A 12945-nucleotide genomic window follows, 5' to 3' on the forward strand; every position below is an offset into this window, starting at 1 on the left:
AGAATCTGCGGCCTAGGTGTCCACCTCGAAGGTGTATGTGAATGGACCTTGAGGGGAGTTGATAACAGGAAGGACTCCAGTTCAGACAAAAGGGATCAGATACAAACCACAATTGTAAGCCCTGACCTGGGCCACCGATGCAGAAGATGAACTGCCATGGTTGGGAAAAGAATTTGGATGCGGAGGAGAACTACGAACATGTGCAATGTAACTGGTGTGCAGTTGTGCACACCTAACCTTCAACAGAGGGACTCCGGCCTCCAACAGGACAGTGGTCAGTGGACTCATTCTAAAAGCTCCTGTCACTAGGCGAACACCACAGTGGTGCACTGGGTCGAGTAAATGCAACACTGAGGCTGCTGCCGAACTGTAAACCAGACTCCCATAGTCAAGGCGGGATTGAACAAGGACTCTGTAGAGCTGCAGCAAGGTAGAGCGACCTGCACCCCAGTTTGTGTTACTCAGGCAGCGGAAGGCATTGAGGTGCTGCCAGCACTTCCGCTTAAGCTGACAAAGGTGAGGTAGCCAAGTCAACTGGGTGTCGAAAACCAGTCCTAAGAATCAATAAGTCTCCACTAGAACAAGTGGATCGTCATTAAGGTAATGTTCTAGGTCTGGATGAATGGTGCAATGCCGACAGAAGTGCATGACACATGACTTCGCAGCCGAAAACTGGAAGCTGTGGGCTAGAGCCCATGACTGCACCTTGTGAATGACTCCCTGTAGGCACCACTCAGCAACACCAGTACTGGAGGAGCAGTATGAAATGCAGAAGTCATCTGCATACAGAGACGATGAGACCGATGGCCCTATGGCTGCTGCTAGACTGTTAATAGCCACTAAAAATAGACAGACACGCAAAACAATGAACCCCGCAGAATGCCATTCTCCTGAATTTGGGGGGGAACTATGAGAGGCACCAACTTGGGCATGGAAAGTACGGAGTGACAAAAAGTTTTGGATAAAAATCAGGAGCGGGCCTTGGAGACCCCACTTATACAATGTGGCAAGGATATGATGTCGCCAGGTCGTGTTGTATGCTTTACGTAAGTCAAAAAAAGACGGCAACCAAATGTTGGCATCTGGAAAAAGCTGTTCAGATGGTAGACTCAAGGAACACAAGATTATCAGTGGTAGAGCAACCCTGGCGGAAGCCGCCCTAACATGGAGCCAGTAGGCCACGTGACTCCAGGACCCAACCCAACCGCCAACACACCATACGTTCCAGCAGCTTACAAAGACAGTTGGTGAGGCTGATGGGCCAGTAGCTGTCCACATGAAGTGGGTTTTGACCAGGTTTTGGCACTGAAATGATGGTGCTCTCCCGTCATTACGATGGAAAGGCGCCATTGCACCACATCCAGCTGAAGATGATGAGGAGATTTCACTTGTAATCAGGCGAGAGATGTTTACTCATTTGACTGGATTTGATCCAGCCCAGGAGCTGTGTCAGCTCCCACTCAGTAAATGGGGTGTTATAAGGTTCACTGTGGCGTGTAGTGGAAGAGAAGTATTTCCTTTCCATGTGCTGTTTGAGGGTGCAAAAGGCTGGGGGAGGGGTAATTCTCTTACGCAGAGGCTCGAGCAAAGTGCTCAGGCAATCGTGTTTGCATCAGTAGATAACACGCCATTGATGTTAATGCCAGGGACACCTGTTGGGGTCTGGTACCCAAAAAGATGTCTGATCTTTGTCCAAACTTTGGGAAGGTGACGTAAAGCACCCAATGGTCGAAAAGTATCTCTTTCAACACTCCTGTTTCCATTGCTTTATAAGCTGGCGAATGCAGGCACGGAGCCACATAAAGGCTAAAAGGTGCTATAGGGAAGGGTGCCGCTTATGTCACTGTAGAGCTCGCCGATGCTCTTTAATTGCCTCAGCAACTTCTGGCGATCACCAAGGGACTGTCTTTCACCGGGGGCACCCTACAGAATGAGGGATTGCGTGTTCCACCACAGAAAAAATTGTCGTCGTGTCCTAGTCAATGACAACATCGACGGCACCATGTGGGGCTGATTGAATGGTGACTGCAGACGTAAAGGCTTCCCAGTCTGCCTTGTTTAAAGCTCGTCTCGGTAGACATCCATGAGCATGACGCTCGGGGAGTGACAGGAAGATGGGGAAGTGGCCACTACCGCACAGGTCAACATGTTCTATCCAGTGGATATATGGGAGAAGGCCAGGACTGCAAACCGAGAAATCAATAGCCGAATATGTGGTATGTGCCACACTGAAATGTGGGGGGGGGGGGGGGGGGGGGGGGGAGGGGGGGGGGGACCTGTATTTAAGAGGCAGAGGTCGAGTTGTCACAGTAAATTTTCGACCTCCCTACCTAGGCCAGTAAGCATGGTGCCATCCCACAAGGGGTTATGCACGTTAAAATCTCCCATAAATAGGAAAGGTTTAAGGAATTGATCAATCAGTGTAGCCAATATATTCAAGGGTACTGCACCATCTGGAGAAAGATATACATTGCAGACAATTATTTTCTGTGTCGTCCTTATGAATGGTTTGAAGGGGCATAGGTTCACTAGATATTGAGTCCAGGACATAGACGCAAACTCCACCTGACACTCTATTACAGTCGCTACAGTTCCTGTAATTTCCCTTACAGCAGCGGAGGGCAGGGATCTAAATTGCCGGGAACCAGGTTTCCTGGAGGGCAATGCAGAAAGTAGGTGTAAAGCTTACCAGTTGCAGTAGCTCAGCCAGGTGGTGGAAAAAACGGCCGCAATTCCACTGGAGGATTATGTGATCGTGAGACTGGGCAGGCATGAAACACTCAATGAGGCAATCTATGCCTCAGGGTCACCTGCGGCCACCAGATGAATACCCGGGCAATCAACATCCGTTGTGTCTGAGGGCCCAGAGAGATCTAGGCCCTCAGCGGATACCAGAATCTCCACCTCATCCTCAGACACAGAGCTTGTAGGTAGTGGTGGTGTGGGTGCCATTGTAGTGCCTCAGTTCTTGGGGGTTCTTTTTCTTTTTAGGTTTCTCTCACTGCTCCTTAGATTTGTACGGCTGGGAGGGCTTCACTGATTCAGTGTCACGGACTGAGGAGGAGTATGAAGCCCTATGACCAGCTATCTGTGGTTGCTTCAGCCCCTGGTGGGTGTCAGCTTTGTCACTGGTAGGAACCTGGGAAGGGAGTGATCCAAGGGATCCCTTCCTCGTGAGAGGAGCCGAAGAAGACTTACACTTCTCTGGCTGAGAAGTGGGGACTGACGTCATCAATGGTTGGAGGGGGAGGAGGGGGTGTTTCTCTTGAAGTAGGTTGTCCAGAAGCAACAGGGAGGGAAGTGCCCCCACCATCAAGGGAACAGGTAGCGTCTGACGGCTCTGAGAGCCAACTGTATGCAGCAGATGAAGACGGTAGAACCACTGTCATAGCGGCAGCGTAGGTTGACGTCATATGCACAGGATGTATTTAGCCTCAGTGTAGGTCAGTCAGTCCAGGGTCTTGTATTCCATTATTTTTCTTTCTTTCTGGTGAATCCTGCAGTCTGGAGAGCAAGGTGAATGGTGCTCTCTGCAGTTGACACTGATGGGAGGCAGGGCACAGAGAGTATTAGGATGTGAAGGACGTCCACAATCCCAAAAGGTAACACTGGAAGTACAGCGTGAAGACATATGGCCGAACTTCAAGCACTTAAAGCACCACATCAGGAGAGGGATATATGGCTTTACATCACAGCGATAGTCAATCAACTTGACCTCGGGTAATGTGTCACCCTCAAAGGCCAAGTTGAAGGAACCTGACTATCCCTCGGACCGCAGTGGATGCACTGGGCAAAATGGACACCTCACCGCTCTAAATTGGCATGCAACTCATCTTCAGACTACAAAATAAGATCCCTGTGAAATATGATACCCTGGACCATATTTAAGCTCTTATGAGGCATCATGGAAATAGGAACATCCCCCAGCTTCTCACAGGCAAATAGTACCCGTGGCTGGGCGGAGGATACTGTTTTAATCAAGAGTCACCCTGACCACATTTTGGACAAACCCTCCACCTCCCCAAACTTGTCCTCTAAATGCTCCACAAAAAATTGAGGTTTCATTGACAAGATATATTCCCAATCAACTCTCTTACATACAAGGTACCGGGGTGGATAAGCTTTGCTGCCATTCTTAGCCTGGCATTCCTCCCATGGTGTGGCCAGTCTTGACCACAGTAAAATCCAATGGGTGGTGGGAACATTCTAACTGTTCAAGTCACCTGGCCCAGATGGAATTTTTCCAGCACTCCTGCAACAAGCAGGAGTGAACTTCATTTATTCCTTCCTATGCAGTTTATGTAGGGTTAGCCTAGCAGCAGGAATCATTCCTAACATCTGGAGGGCAGAAGGTTGCCTTCATTCCAAATCCAGGGAGAATTCATCATACCAAGGTCAAAGATATGAGTTTGTGCTCCATTCTTCTTAAAACATTAGAAAAACTGGTCAACGTGCATGTTAAGGAGAGGAGGTTAACTAGGGTCCCTCTACACATAAACCAACATGCACACCAACCAGAAAAATCATGTGAAACTGCACTCCACCAACTTGTTGGGAAAATAGAGAAAGCACTACACTTTCAGGAAATAGCCCTCCACATTTTCTTGGACATCGAAGGGGCTTTTATCAACACCAACCTTTGAATCCATGGTTAAGGCAGCAGAGATGCATGGTTTGAAGACTACCATTTGCAGGTGGATTAGAGCCATGCTTAGTGCTAGAAAGGTAGAAGCCACAGTGATGGAAGAAAAAATGGTAATCAACACCACCAGAGGCTGTCCACAAGGATGGATCCTGTCCCTTCTACTGTGGAACCTTGTAGTGAATGAACTCATTATAGAATTAAACTCTAGACAGTACTTATGCCAGGGATATGCAGATGATCATGTCATAGTAATACTTGGCAAATTTTCAAGTACTGTCAGAGCTATGGCACAAGGAGCACTGAACATTGTGCAAAATTGGTGCATGAAGCAGGAACTATGGGTCATTCCTAAGAAAACTGTTGTAGTACCATTTACGAGGAAGCACATCCAACAAACATATTGGAATCTCAAGCTTCTCAATGAAACAGTACCAGTGAAGGGGATAGTGAAATACCTAGAGGTAACACTGAATGAGAAACTATCATGGACCTCTCACATAAGGAGCACCTGTCCCAAGGCAAAAGGTACTCTAATGAGTACCAGAAGAGCTTGTGGTAAAAACTGAGGCTTAAGCCCCAAGAGTATGTACTGGATATATACCACAGTAGTAAGACCTATGATCACTTATGGGGCTATAGTGCGGAGGAAAAAGTTAGAACAGGAGATAGCTGCTACGGAGCTTGCTAAGGTAAAGAGATTGGCCTGCTTAGCAATTGCAGGAGGAATTAGCAACACACCCAATGCTGGGATGGAAACCATGCGGTACATGCCCCCATTACACCTGTGGGTAAGGATGATTACACCTGTGGGTAAGGATGGGGGCAGCAGCTGGAGCACACAGGTTAAAGACTGGCAAAAACTCGAACTCATTGAGGTAACCAAGATCTCACAATAAAATACTGAGTGAGGTAACCATAGGTATGGTTGAGGAAATGCCAGCCAACTATTTAACAACTCCCAATTGCTTCAACAAGTCTTTCATTGTATTAATTGGAAGTAGAGAGCTCTAGGAGAACAAATTTTTACACCATACTGAGGATATAGTCTGCTTCACTGATGGTTCGAAAACAGACCAAGGTGTTGGGGCCGGGGTATACGGGGTGCAGCCAAGGCTGGAGGGCATCATCTCTCTTGGGAAGATGGCCACTGTGTTTCAAGCAGAAATACCTGTTATCAGGGAGAGCATGGAGGAGAATTTGCAGAGGTGCTACAGAGGTCGTAGCATTTTCATTTATTCAGACTGCCAAGCAGCCCTGAAAGCACTGGCAGCCTCTGCAACAAGATCAAAGATTGTGGCAGAATGTCAAAAAGTCCTTGTGGAGCTAGGGGAAAGCAATAGGGTAAACCTATTGTGGGTCCCTGGTCACTCAGAGATTAGTGGTAATGAGCAAACCGATAGGTTGGCCAGGATATGGGCAATGACACCATTTATTGGAGCAGAACCTGTGCTGACAATCTCCAAGGTGATGATCAAAATAAAACTTCAAGACTGGGGAAGGAGACAGCATGTAGAATATTGGGCTAAGGTCCAAAAGCAAAAACATGGCAAGGTATTAAGGCCAAAGCCAAGAATTCTCTCAATCCTGGATTTGAACAGGAGAGAAATGAAACTCATGGCTGGACTATTGACAGGCCACAGTAATTTCAGAATACACCTACATACAATGCGAATAATAGAAGACCCCAAATGTAGGATATGTGCTGCGGGCGAGGAAACCGCATCACATTCGATCTTCAAATGCGAGGCATTAGTGATTAAAAGACACAGAATATTCGGATCAACCTGACCTGAAGAAATTGTGTCTAGCAAAGCACTGGTAAAGTATATCCTTGTACTGTTCAAGGGCACTGGTTGGCTTTACTAGAGACAGACTTCCATGACACCATTCTGGGTGTTGGTGTCCTGGGGCCAGCTGTCAAGAAGCCAATCCAGTTTGACTGAAATCCACACTGTCAATGCACAATGCTGATTACGTCAGGGCCTGGCTCTTGCCATGTTCCAGATGATTCATGGTGACCCATAAACACACATCCCTTACACAGACTCATTACTAAGAACTAGCATTTACATCTGACCCAGCTGAGTACATGACATATGGCACGTCAAGGCCATCCACAGCACTTGCCACGTGTCAGCTGTAGCTACAATTGTGCTGATGCAGCCCTGGAGTCTTCACTATAAACTCTGCCGCTATCGGGCCACAGTCCACGAACTTCTGCCTGTCTGCCCAAACCAGAAGGCCCACCACTGCTTGTCAGCCGTTGGTCCAGACTTCCATACAGGGCAGCGCTATTGCCGCGGCACTGGGACGATATGTCCTATTGCTAAATATAAGATGTCGCTGCCTTGCTCCACACCGCAACCAAGCCACATATGGTGTCTGCACCATCACCATCAAGTCAGTGTGCTGTGTCAGGATTCCTCTGTGTAAGCAGCTCGCAATCCTGTACCTTTGCCCATTACCTTGCCTGCCGCTACAGCACCACAGTATTACAGGGAGGCCTCATGGCTGTCCACGGCCACTTCGGATCAGTTACATGGTGGAGTCCAGGCTATATAATTAGTAGAACAGTAATCAAGAAGTTATTGTACCCTCACCAGGACCACCTCCTGATGCTGCACATGTCCATCCCATCTTCGGCAGAGAACCACCATGCCAACACCCCATCAATGAACCAACTTTTTTCTTAGCAACAGTACTCAATAAACATGTTACTGTACAGCATTTGAACCAACAAGAAGAATTCATGAATATTTGAACATACAAAGGAACTATTCGCACGGCTTGCCACAACAGGAGTATATAACATACCTTGCACTTTCAGTCAAGTGTACATATGAATTACAAGAAGCATTAACATCTGCCTTAAGGAACACAAGAGCAATTGTTGCCTGTGCAATATGAATAAATTAGCAGTAGAAGATCATGCACTGGGACCAGGGAGAGACCATAGAAATTCTAAAGAACAAAAACGACTTTAATAGAAATGAATAAATACTTAAATTGGACAAGTTGTGGACCTTAGTAGCAAATAAAACAAACAACTTAGAATCTTCCCCACTACAACTTATGTAACATAAATCAGTGTGCCTCTGCAATCTTAGGCAGTGGTCTGACGACAACATGAACTGACTGTCACATCAATATATATAAACAGTTCAGCCTGCTCAGCTTGTTTGAGACTGTAATTGCTTTCTGAGCCATTAAAGCCTCTGATGATGTCTCCAGCATCAGAAGACAGAATATTAAGCAGAGACTTATGAGTTGGACCATGGCCTAGTGCCCATAAAACAAATATCACTAATAACCTTTACAGAGGTCTCTGCAAGTAATGGTTATCTACCTAACTTAGTATTTCTACTGCTTACTTTTGCTCAATACGCTACCTATTTTAGGTGTACTGCCCAACATAAGTATTCTGTAAGATGAAAAATTGCAAAATAATACAATATCATTATTTTCAGGACAACAAAGATATTTCTACCTATAAAACATAACAAACAGAACTCTGAGCCTCTACATCAGTTTTTCAGTCTGTGGACTCCACCTTCCTTGTTATTCAGCTAGACTCCAAAGAATTTTAGACACATGCGTTTCATTCAGTGTATGACCATTAATGTATATTTCTTACACCAGTAGACCAGTCTTTATTTATTTATTTATTCATTCATATACCATGATTTATAAATTATATCGTGAAGGAGAGTCTCAGGAGTAGCATGGAGAGCTGCATCAAACCAGTCTCAGGACTGAAGACAACAACAACAACATGAACAGGCAAAAACAGCTACCACAGAATGTATGTAATCATGAAAATGTTGAGCAAATATGGAAATCAGACAGCCTCTACAATGATGACAGACTAAGATTGATCTAAGAATGGCTACTTGGAATGTATTATTGACTTTTAATAGAGCAGGGGCACTCAGAAACATGACAAATGCCCAAAGCATTACACAATGTTTTGCAGCATTGGTGGCACAGCTAATCTTGGAACCGGTTTCCTGGTACGCACAGTTTGGCAATATCAAATTTTGAGTCAATATACAGTAGGCTATTTGGACTGAGAATGAAAATCTTCAATGTCACATTGATTTGCACCCATGTTCCAGCACAGTACATGAATGATGAAGCTAAAGACACCTTTTATGAACAGCTCAAAGGCACATCTGATGCTATAGTGGAAAATGATGTGAAAGTTATTATACGGGATATGAATGCCAAGGTTGGAAGGGAAACCATGTTTACACCAAATGCGAGCTGAAACTGTTGGATCCTGTGCACAATAATCATTATCATGTGGAATGGTTCTGCATGGCAAATTTTTTTTAAGAAAGCACACCCCTTACTGCTTCTTAACTTGTCAATTATCAGTGTCAGTTGTTGCTCTTACAGTGTAGGGGTATCGCCACGGGCCGAGCGGTTCCAGGCGCTTCAGTCTGAAACCGCGCAACCGCTACGGTCGCAGGTTCGAATCGTGCCTCAGGCATAGATGTGTGTGATGTCCTTAGGTTAGTTAGGAGGCATTTGAACCATTTGTATCGCCACGTCCGTTGCTATGGTCTAGTGGGATGTTAAATTACTCTTGGGCAATATGAAAACCTATTTAAACGAAATCAACATCATAACAGTATTTCTTACAAGTATAAATCCTTGATTGTGTAGAAGTTGACAAAACTGATGGTAGCAACGACAACCAACATGCATAGTGAAACCGGGACAAATAATTTAATGACATGTTTTGCCCCATATTTTAGCTCTTCTTCTTCTTCGCTAGGCCATTCGCCATTAGACGGACTCCCTGCTGAACTAGAGGCTATGACGACTTCGGGAATTGCACCATTCTCGTCCTGCAACAAAAAATGCTGGTGAAATAGCATATATTACGGCCACTTAGTGGGGTACTCATTGATGTGTAAATATCACTTCATTGGGTTTGAAACGGAAACCCGTAATTGCTTACTTCGTTAGCAGTCCGACGTTCTGTGCTCCGTCTTCTCTTTTGTCGTCTGCCAGGTCTTTCACCAGAAATCTCGCTTCTGCTCTGACCAACATGTGCATCCATTAAACCGGTGGTTTCTGTGGCTGATTCAAATTCGCTATCAGACATTCAAAAGAAAATTCACAGTACAGTTAAAGAACATGAACGTATTTACAAACACACACACACGAAAAGTCAAAACATATGATTTACTAACGATGTCCTACCGTCAAAGATGGTCGTTTAAATTTGTAGTTACAACTTTGGGTAAGCGATCGATGAATGATAAGCAGTGATAGATATCGTATCTATGATAAGACAATATACTTCATTCTATTTCTGGTTTGTAAGCTATTTTTCTTCTGCGCCATGCTGTGCCCTGACCTGGACGACTCTACGCTCCAAGTACAATTTCCCATACGTGCTTTATGGTGTCTGACAGTTTATTGCATCACATCGACTAACTGATAAGTGGGCTATTTCTTTCACACTGGTTCTCAGTTTTGAATAAGTTTGATTAGTTTTAGTGTTTTAGTTATGTGCTCCTCAGCACTTTCATAAATAACTTTGTTATTTTATGAAATTTTTTTGCATTGTGTTTTTATTGGACCTTTAGGTCATACTTCGTACTGAAAGAAGATCATGGTATCGTACAAATCAGAGTAGGTAATATGATGGTATATGACGGTTACATTTAAAACACAGAGTAGGTTGCTTCTTATAAGTATTTATCTGAGAGAGCATGTCTACTAAAGACATTAATTCATTTCTGTGTCCGGTCAGCATTTCCAAAAAATAGCTGTGATAGCTTTGTCATTTCCTTCATAATCATCTTCTATTGTGCACGGGTTGTCCAATAGGGGGCATAAAAGTAGCTGGCTTAGATCTTCTTCAGCCCCACAATCGCAAGAGGTGTCTGCGCTCGCTGGAAGGATTCCCCATTTCTTCAGGTTGGTCTTGCATTGGGGGGCGCCCACTCTTAGGCGGTTGTGGGACCTCTATACAGGTATAGTAGGTTTGTGCCAGGAGCTAGTTCTTTTTTGGGTGATACACCCAGAGGCAGTGAGCTCTTCCCTGGTGCAAAATGAATTGCCTTTGGTAGTCCCTCCAGTGGCACAGTCACAGCAAGGAAACTCTTGCGGGATTTAAGGCGGGATCTTGCTGTCTGGTGACCATACAGAGGATGTCGGCTATCATACTCCTGCTTTGTTCTCTCGTTGTCTGCAGCAGTGGGCTTTCAGATATTGGGTGTTGGCTTCAAGTATCCTGAGATGATCCTTGCAGTATCTTTGACCGCAATATCGACTTGCTTAGCATGAGCTGAAGCGTTCCACACAGGAGCAGCATACTCAGCGGCTGATACACAAAGTACAAGTGCAGAAATCCTTAGGAGGTGCGGGTTGGCTCCCCAGCTGTTGCCATTCATCCTCTCAAGTATGCCATTGCGAGCAATGACTTTCTGCTTCGCGTTTACACATTGCTGCCTATACGTTAGAAACCTGTCCAGTGTGACACCTAGGTAGACTGGTGTTAGGCAGGGTTTCAGTTGCTCTCCTCGCCATGTGATGTCCAGCTTTTGCTGAACTTCCCTGTTTCGTAAGTGGAAGGCGCTCACTTGAGTTTTACTGGGATTGAGCTTCAGGTGGTTGGCATCACAGTACTTGGAGAGTTCATCCATTGCTAGAGACAGTTTTCCTTCTACTTCTTTAAAGGTTGGGCCCTGAACAGCTACTGCTGTGTCATCTGCATAGATGAAGAGCCTAGTACTTGCTGGTATTGATTGATCATTTGTGTAGATATTGTACAGTGCTGGAGCAAGCACAGTGCTTTGGAGAAGATCATTTTTCTGCGTTCGCCACCTACTCCTCTTACTCTGTAATGAAACTTGGAATCTTCTGTTCTGAAGGAAGGTGCTAATAAGGGATGTTAGTTGGTAGTCCTTAGTAAGGTCATACATTTTCTTTAACAGTTTCCTATGATTCACAGTACCGTATGTTGCTGTTAGATCAACAAAAGTGACTCCAAGTAATCTCACCACGCTCAAAACCGTCCTTGATATGTTTGGTTATATTCAAGATCTGACTACAACACGATTAGACAGCACAAAAGCCTGCTTGTTGTGGGATGAACTTCATTTCGAGGGCGGCACTGATTCGGTTAAGTACCAGTCGTTCTAATATCTTGAAGGTGTGGTATAAAAGGGAGACAGGTCGACAACTTTTTGGATCACTTGGTTTCTTCCCAGGCTAAAGTATTGCAATGACTCGAGACTTCTGCCACATTTTGGGGATGTGTAGCTTGGCGACACGTGTGTTCATTAGGCTTAGTAGCCACTCCATCGTTTTACAGCCAAAGTTACTTATCTGTTCAACTCTAAAGTCATCGACACTTGGAGCCTTATGATCTTCAAAGTGGAGATGGCAGCTTTTAGTTCAGCCATGGAGAAGAAAATAATGCTCTGTTTCTGGGTCGCTCTGAAGAGCTTCTTTGGGCGTCCTTCCTTTTATTTTGCCGTTTTGCAGGAGCTGGGTTGCCACTTCGTCAGGAATCACACTCATAAAATTGTCTTCTGATTTTACAGGGTCACCACTCAGGTTTTTAAGCAGTTTCGAGGCTTGTCTACTGTTCAGCTTCATGTCAAGGTTCTCTATCAGGTTACTCCACTTGGCCTTGCAAGTTGGTGAAATGGCTTGCAGCACTATTTCACCAACTTGAATCGTTTCTTCAGCAAATGGATCCTCTTCATAGAGTGTTAGGTATCTTTCTAATAACAGCTTGTCGTCACTGGGCATGCCTGGAACATACTGAGTTCTGCATCCTCTCGGAATAGTTTTCCTCGAAACTTGTTGGCCGCATTTGATGAACGTTTCATACATTTCAGGTTGCAGTAGAATTGTTTATCACTTTTGAGTCAAGCTCTTCACTAAACGTCTGCCAGTTAGCTTTCTTGAAGTTAAACCTCTTATTGAATGGTACCTCTTCAGGGTCTACTATGGGATTCACAGTGCATGTGAAAGGTCTATGTTGGGTATGGAGGATGGACTCTCCTACAGTCTTCATACATTTTGCAGCTACCTTTGAAGAAACAAAGATGATGTCTGGGTTGTACCCTCTTTTCCACCTGCCACTGTTAAAAGAAGGTGGGAGCTTCGGATCATGGATCAGATGTAGGACATGAGCCTCAGCCCATGTTTCTAGACCCGTACTGTTTGTATCGGTATTTGGGTATCCCCATGAAGTGTTTCTGCAATTGAAATCGCCTATGACAAAGATCCTCATCATTGAAGGTGACTGGTGTTTTAAGACATCAAAAAAC

At 45.0% G+C, this 12945-nt stretch overlaps 1 protein-coding gene across 4 annotated transcripts in view; it reads right to left on the minus strand.

Annotated features, from left to right (window-relative positions):
* LOC126359950 (presenilin homolog) overlaps window positions 1–12945 on the minus strand; it is a 155804-nt gene that overhangs the window by 95450 nt on the left and 47409 nt on the right. Inside the window, exons 1-3 of one of the 4 annotated variants that reach the window (XM_050007671.1) lie at window positions 9857–10045; window positions 9612–9747; window positions 9290–9498 (exon numbers count right to left, since the gene is read on the minus strand). In XM_050007671.1, coding sequence (XP_049863628.1) covers window positions 9290–9498; window positions 9612–9713 — 311 coding nt within the window. In that variant the 5' untranslated portion in view covers window positions 9714–9747; window positions 9857–10045. Of the gene's footprint in view, window positions 1–9289; window positions 9499–9611; window positions 10046–12945 lie in introns of those variants that run through there. The other 3 variants (XM_050007672.1, XM_050007669.1, XM_050007670.1) reach the window with 3 other exon arrangements.

Source organism: Schistocerca gregaria, chromosome 1 (genome assembly GCF_023897955.1).
Source record: "Schistocerca gregaria isolate iqSchGreg1 chromosome 1, iqSchGreg1.2, whole genome shotgun sequence".
Lineage (NCBI taxonomy): Eukaryota > Metazoa > Arthropoda > Insecta > Orthoptera > Acrididae > Schistocerca > Schistocerca gregaria.